Source organism: Fringilla coelebs, assembly GCF_963513975.1.
Source record: "Fringilla coelebs genome assembly, chromosome: 5".
In the NCBI taxonomy this organism is placed as follows: Eukaryota; Metazoa; Chordata; class Aves; order Passeriformes; family Fringillidae; genus Fringilla; species Fringilla coelebs.
Genome location: NC_140033.1, coordinates 56819396 through 56827115, shown reverse-complemented (window position 1 = coordinate 56827115; position 7720 = coordinate 56819396). Strand labels below are relative to the sequence as shown.

The following is a 7720-nucleotide window of genomic DNA, read 5'->3' as shown; positions in this document are numbered from 1 at the left end:
TTTAGAGATCCCTTCAAAAGAGAAAGAGAACTGGGCCAATAGAATAACAAAAAGATACAGGCAAAAAAAAATCAGGAATTGCCAGTGATAAAAAGTAAAAGAGGAAAAGCAAATACCTGAAGGGCAGAAAGCAGCAGAGTAGGAGGAAGAGATTGGATTCAATACATAGCACAGAAGCTGTTCCTTCTCCTGGCCACTGGACTGGTGAGGATGAACTGAAAGTAGAAAGAACAAGAAGACTCCAAGCAGATTGAAACACCAAGAGGCCACAGAACCACCTTACAGGGATGCATAACTCAGACATGATCTGCTTTGTTTTAGGGAGCTTCTTATGGGTAAGTCACCTTTGACTTTCCTCTTCATGGGGTCTCTGCTCGGCTATGGAGTTACCTTGGAAAGATGGAGGGCCATTAGGAATGATAATTTCCCAGATATTAGAAAGAGCTGGACATTTTAAAGGCACACACAGAGAAGATAATATTTGCTACTATTCCGGGGATGGTAACTCAGACATCAGGGTACCCAAGGAAAAGGAATGAAAAGGATAGGAGTGCTGGAGGGACAGAGCAGTCTTCAAACCAGGGTGGGTATAATAGGAAGCAGGGTGTTTAAATGTTCTTAATATTTGAGTGTGGAGAAGGATCTACAGCTGGAGAATGACATGGCTTGTAGTGGAGAAAGGGAAGGTTGTGGTGATGATGAAGTTCAGAACAGTACTGAATAAGATTTTGAGGACTACAGGAAGTTAATATATGAAACAATTGGTAAGAGTAACTTCAAATCTACAGCAAAATATACAACAGAAACAATGGAAGATAGATAACAGTGCATCCTAACCATAGGAGATCCAGAGTCATAGTATGAAAGATATACAAGATGCATTTGACAAAGATTTAATTCACTCTAGCTGTGTCTTTGCTGCTTTTCTCCTTCCAGCTCCCCCACGTGAGAGGTGAGGAAGGCTGCCTTAACACTGAACTGTTAAGTATTTGTCAATCTTGCTCTTCTTTAGAGAAAAGGCAATACTGGACATGGGCATTATGAGCTCATGGTTGACATTTCCCAGAAAATTTAGTTGTATGAAAAAATCATATAAAATCACCATTACTTTCAATATGAACTCTATCTCTCTATCAATTACTATTTTTATTGATCAACATGTTGATCTGTTCCTGCTGCCTATTTTCATTACAGGAATAGTTAAGAGCCTTCTGGTGTAATTTCAATTGACTGGGATTACAAGTTTAGAATCAAACTTTCCTTGAAAAAATGGTTTGAAATATACTACTTTGGTGAATACTACTATCAGTGATATAATTTTTAAGAATAACTGAAATGATATATTGACAAAAAGAAAAAGAGAAAAAAACAAACATTAATGCAGATCTCTAAGGTTTGCAAAGGGAATTGGGCAAGTATAAATACCAGGAAAAAAATCAAGATATAAAGCCAACAAAAGGGAAATTCACCTGACAGGGAAATTGATGAGGTTGGACAGCTGTGTCCTCCACAAAGCACAATGAGTATTTCATCATTGTGGCATCTGGAATCTGGACAGTAGGTGAGGAGCAGGAGGGGAGAGGGAGGAGGGTACCATAGGGATCTTTGCCTTTATTTGGTGTTCTGTGGATAACTATTTCTTGTACCCTCTTCTCTTCAGCTGTTCAGGTACAGAATGGGACCGCCTGTGGTACATCTGGTAAGATAACATCTTTACTTTAAATATCTGCATCTCTAGACAATTCCAGTAGCAAAGGATGGGATTAAATGTGACCTGCTCAAGAGTGATTCCACCCCCTCCTTTTCCCTGGGATTCTCTAAAGCTCTACAAGAGCAAAGCAACCCCTTAGATATTTCAGTCTTTAAAAAAAGTTGACCCACCACCCTCTTTTTTTATTCCACATATTTAGTCATATGAACACTGTTAATAAAGTATTCATGGCACAATATGCCTTCCAAAAGACTGATTTTTAAAGTAAATTCTGTCTGATTTCTTAGTTATTCCCACCAGGATGAGATTAAGAAGGATGGTAGTTGTTGAACATCTGGAAGGCTGAGTGGATAAGGGTATGCCAGAAGATTGCAAGATCCAATTTTTCCTCTCTTCTTCTCACTCATGACGAGATGTCTGGAATTCCTAGTTTTGGTCCCCTAGTACAAAACAGAGGTTGGCAAACTGAACCAGTCCCCTGGAAAGCCAATGAAAAGAACCAGGCTTCTCCAGCCTGGAGGAAGCTAAGGGGATAAAGTAATTGCAGTTTTCCACTACCCAGGGGGGATCTTGAGAGAAGATAAAGACAGGGACTTCTCAGAGGTGCTCAGTAGGAGCACAAAGGCAGCTGACCAAACTGCAGGCAGGAAAATTCTGATTAGACAGGAGTAAAAATGCCTCCCCTGACAATGGTGCAGCACTTGAACAGGTGCCTGGAGGGAATGATGGATCTGCATCCCTGGATACTGCCCAAACTCAGCTGGACAAAGCCCCAGGTGACTTTGTTTGGCTTTGAGGTTAGCCATGCCGTAAGCAATCAGAGACATTCAGAGGCATCCTGTAAACAAAATCTTTCTGTCCTAATTCTGTGTGCCCTCCCGTTGCAGGCTGGTGCTGGTGGTCGGGGGGCTCCTGCTGCTGTGTGCCCTGGTCTCTGTCTGCGTGAGGTGCTGCTTCCAGTGCCAGCAGGCAGGGGACGAGGCGGGTCCCCAGCCCTACGAGGTCACCGTCATCGCCTTTGACCATGACAGCACCCTCCAGAGCACCATCACTTGTGAGTTGGCCCTGCCCCATCCTGGGGACTTCAGCACCCCGAGAAGGGGGGGTGCACTGTGAGCCCAGCTGGGGACAGCCGGGGCTGACCCAGGGAAGCTCACGGCGGGATGGAGGGAAAGCGACCTCTGTGCGCGCTGCAAACTGAGGCGCTCCGCTGTGAGACGTGTTTGGGTGGAATAAGGGCTCAGTGGCATTTCAGGGGAGAGGAATTATGGGATGCTGCTGGCGGGATTTCACACACATACTCTTTTAGGGAAGACTGAAGGAGAAGGAAAACATTCTGGCAGTGGGAGAGAAGAGCCTATTCCCTGTGGATATCCTTGCCCTCCTCTAACCACACGATGTTTTCAGGGTGAGGCAAACGGCTTTGGTCTCCTCTCTTCCAGCTCTCCACTCGGTGTTTGGGCCTGCTGCCAGGAGGATATTAGCCGTGGCACACTCCCACAACGCTGCCCAGGGCCCCCCTCCCCTCTGTGCCCCCGACACCCCTCCAGTGTACGAAGAAGCTCTGCACATGAGCAGGTTCACCGTGGCCAAGGCGGGGCAGAAGGTGCCGGACCTGGAGCCGGTGCCGGAGGAAAAGCTGCAGGCGGCCGCCGAGGGCAAGGACACCCAGCCAGCCCTCCCAGGACGCTGATGGATGTCTGGTTTTACCTGATAGCAAAAAACACAGGATAGTCGCATGCAGAGACTAATTCAGGCGGGCAGGGCTTTAAGAATTTTAGATTAACTTCCTTAGTCAATTGAGAAAAGGGGGGGAGGGGGCAAGCAACTAAAATTCCAAATATTTTCAGATCTAGCATCATCAAATGGCTCTTTTTGACACCTCCTTCAGATAATTTGCATTCTCCAAGCCCATTCATTACATGCACACAACACTGGAATCACACTTTGCACAAATGAGCAGGCAGCAGGATCAAGGTGCTGAGCCAGTTTGTAGGCTCGTGATCTGCAGGGTGCCTGCAGATGCAGTCTCATTCCTCTTGCCTTTAGCCTAAGTTTCCTCAGGATGGCAAGAGGTCTTCAAAACAGAAAAAAAAAAAAAAAACCAAACAAAAAAAGACATTTGCAAAGGTCTATTATAACCCAGTATTAACACCAAACTTCTGGAAATTGCCTATCATATATAGTAAATTTAAAAAAAAAATCTGCATGGAAATGAAAGACAGCATAGATACAGACAGTATGTACACAGTGTGCCTTTAATGCCCTGCAGGATACATAGAATGAACAGAGTCTGGTTCTGAACGGGATATATAGCAATTCTGAAATGGTAGTCACAAGTTCTTATTTTTGAATTAAAAAATATTATATATGTACCAACAGATCAAACAAGGAGAGGAGCAAGAACACTACCTCTGAAATAAAGCTCAATCATATTTTCAATGCATTCATATTGTATCATTTATTAATTCCTAATGTTGCTGTCAAAACCAGATCAATTGAAGTAAGACCATTTAAAACATGCAAGCCATTTCTCAGACTGAATAATTTGTGAGTCTCTCCTGGTCAATACAAATATGCTGAACCATCCAGTAATATTAATCAAAGTGGATGAACATAGGTATGGCACATCTGTAAAAGCTTGTACTAGGCTGTCAGGAGAAAGTGAGTGTTGAATCACATCAGTGTTCTCTCTACCCTGGATTCAGCACCTGAAAACATTAAAGCAGCACAACATTAAATATCACATGATGATTTATTCAGCCATGTATAAATTGCATGTACATGTTTATGTTGGTATGAAGGCACAGGTCACATCTTTTTGAAATACCTGCATGGCCCTTCCTGCTGAAGCACTCAAATTCCAACTTTAGTTAATATGCTGGTCTCCTTTCCTGTGAAATACAGAAAATACAGTTATTTTGTAAATAAGAAGAACAAGGACAACGTTGGACAAGGTCCAATTACTAGGACTAGGTCCCAAACATGTTTAGGAACCTAACTGCTGTTGAGATTAGAACTGTAGAAAATTTTAGAGAAGGTTGCTAAAATAGCTTCAGGGATAGAATAAAGCTAAATTGAACAACCAAACCATCTTTCATGATGCCCCAGACCTCGACCGGGCACTGGAATTTTGTATTTAAAGAAATTTAATGAGGGTCTTGATTTTGAGGTCACAAACTTCTTCCTAAATTGTCTAGTCATTATTAACTGTATGGTTAGCAAGTGATAAATTGGAATGGAATAAGTAAAGAAGTGACATATAAGTTTATGTCCTTTCTGCTATTACACCTTTCTTCAGTCTTAGAATTGTAGAATGGTTTGGATTGGAGGGGACCTTAAAAACCATGGGTTCCAACCCCCCTGCCATGGGCAGGGACATCTTTGGCTAGACCAGGTTGCTCAGAGCTGAAATAATAATAATTATAACTGCTTGTGGAACACCTGTTAGAGTGACCTCTTTTATCAGCTGCTCTCTGAGGCTTGTGCAGGCCTGGCTGCACCAAGCTGCAGAACATTTCCTGGAAGGCTCTTGTTTACTCCACAGTAAATCCTGAAGCAAGCAGAGATATTTGAGTCTGCTGAACATATGTCAAGTACTGTCAAGCCCAGAAACTCCCTGGAAATCTTTACAGTGCTTTCCAGGGGGAACATCCAGCTCATCCTGCCTGCAAACCCGGAGTTCCTGGAAGCCCTTCCTGCAGTCAGGCTCAGCTCTCTCTTAGGAAGGGGCTCAGGATTGCACACACAGTCTCTTTTCCTTCCTGGACCAAATCCTTTGTCCTTGTGAAACAGTAAATATCCCAAAGCACAAGTCCAGCTCTGAGGTGAAGCCTTTCCACATGATGTTCCCTGAGCAGCCCCAGTGCTGAGCTGCAGCAGTCCCTTGGCTGCAGGACAAACTCACCCAGCTCATGTGCCACAGGAGCCCGCAGCCACACGCTGGACACTGGGGATTCAGCCTGGACTGCAGCCAGAGCAGCACACTTTGAGTGGTTTCCATCCCTTCTCTTCTGATGCTAACACCATCAGATCTCTAGGCACATGCATACATTCCTTCCAGTAATCAGGATTATTCCACAAATCAAAAAAATTTTTAAAAAAACCCAAAAAACAAACCAGCATAGTGCAGGTGGTCCATTGCATTCCTTTTACAAAACAGCATTCTTTGCAAAACGGTATTTGTAATTTGCAGTCCCATTAACTGGTCACTTTTCACAACCATAAAGTTTATGTATTGGCCACCAATGATTACAATATTCCACAAGTTGTTTTGGTGTCAGGGGGTCACCCCTCCCAAACCCCCAATTTTTTCCAGTTCCTCAGGACACAAGCCAAAGGGGAACCCTTTGGGATCCCTTCTCCTGGGAGCTATGAAGATAGCCCCAATCCCACTTACCATCTTAGGAAAAAACCTCTTAACATCTTTCAAACCTTTTACAAGCTTTCTATAACTTCTTACAATCTTTTTCAACTTTTTAGAACCTTTCCCAAAACCCAAGTCAGTTTGAAAAACCTCTGAGCCTCATACTGCTAACTTTCTATTGGTTCAATTTATGGGCAGGAAAAATACCTTCAAATAAAGTACCTTAAGTCATGTTGTATTCTTTTTCCCAGAAAGGGCAGAGTGATCTACTCACCAGACCAGGAAATAAGAAGATCTCCCTGAAAATATTTTGGTGTGCACAGAAGTGCTGATGATTCCTCTGGTCCACTGAGTTGGCACCTCTTTGTCCCATCTGGGGTACCAGAAACTGGCACCAAAAGCTGGGAAATAAACTCTTTAACCAGTTTGTTAGGCTAGAAAGTCAACATAACTTTATTCAGTGTTAGGGTACATGTGGATAGTTCCACAGAACATGCCAGTTATCAAACCTTTAACTATTTATACATTTGAGCAAATAAAGAAATTAGTGTTCATTGGCTTACAAGCTACATAGTTCTCTTCATTAAATAGTATTCTATCACCTATTGTTATTTATTTATTGCTTCTAATACAAATTAATCCACATTTTTAGTCTTTTTATTATTTATTTCTTTTTCCCAGATAAAGAGAATCTCAGTTATTGTCTTTGTTAGCTTCTCCTGCATCTCCAGTTTCTGTAAGTGTCTTTGATTATAAATTCTGCATTCTTTGTGTCCAGGTCTCAACAACAAATTTCTCTCTCTGGTTGAAGAGCACTGAAGCACATCAGTCCCTAAATTTATAATTTGTTTTTCTAACACCTGGGCATCACCCATAGCTTGCCTGTCATCTGTTACCAAATTCATGGATTAAATCTCATTAAAGCAAATCCCTCCCCACACACGCTCCTTTTAAAAGAAATATTAACTTGTTTGGTAACAGTGCCACCCTTAGGTTCCCCTAAAACAAGGAGTACTTGAGAAAAACCGGTTTTCAGAAACATCCCACTGGCCCCACTGTTGCTGTTGCTCCTTTGTTTTCACAGGAACAGTGATGCCCCTCCCAACAGAGCACTCCCAATCACTGGCTGGAACGATGCATCCCAAACTCTGCTTTGCAAATCCGGGCTGTTGTCCTTTGCTGTTGGTTTTGATCACGAAGCAATTGTGATTGTGTTCCTTAATCTCCTCAGAACATCATCTGTATGCCTTTAAGCAACTTTAGCTGGAGCTGGGCCATACAAGAAGTATGGTAAGAAAGAGCAGCTTTTTTTGTAAAAAAACAAAAAAAATAAGAAATTGTAGAAAATAGAGCAGCAAGACAGCAGCCAGCATGGAAAATACAGAGTGCTTTCCTAGAGTAAAGGAAAACATTTACACAATTAGACATTGTTTACTGGGAGTGACTAACCATGTGCCCTCATCCAAGACCAATGTGCCCATACTGGCTCTGAAGGTGCTACAGATCCAGTGCCAAGAGAAACTGGTGACCAGTCACGAGGGATACAGCAGAGGCACCAGGCCAGGGCTGTGCCATGGGTGGCAGCGAGCAGATCAGAAGCATGAGTGCCCTCAGGTATGCCATCTGTGGTTTAATCACCATTC

At 42.9% G+C, this 7720-nt stretch overlaps 1 protein-coding gene and 1 long non-coding RNA gene across 2 annotated transcripts; one reads left to right on the top strand and one right to left on the bottom strand.

Moving 5' to 3' along the window:
• Window positions 1-287: 287 nt before the first annotated feature.
• Window positions 288-3404, top strand: TMEM52B (transmembrane protein 52B; the record flags this gene model as incomplete). The annotated part of the gene is made up of 5 exons (XM_084205453.1): window positions 288-335; window positions 937-980; window positions 1661-1699; window positions 2599-2765; window positions 3154-3404. 5 exons carry the CDS (start codon window positions 288-290, stop codon window positions 3402-3404), a joined length of 549 nt encoding a protein of 182 aa, XP_084061579.1.
• Window positions 3405-3956: 552 nt separating this feature from the next.
• LOC311154114 lies at window positions 3957-7433 on the bottom strand. Its single transcript, XR_014616174.1, has 3 exons — window positions 6352-7433; window positions 4542-4605; window positions 3957-4422 (listed from the first exon to the last, which is right to left on the bottom strand). It is a non-coding gene; the product is annotated as an uncharacterized lncRNA (long non-coding RNA).
• Between the last annotated feature and the right edge of the window lie 287 nt (window positions 7434-7720).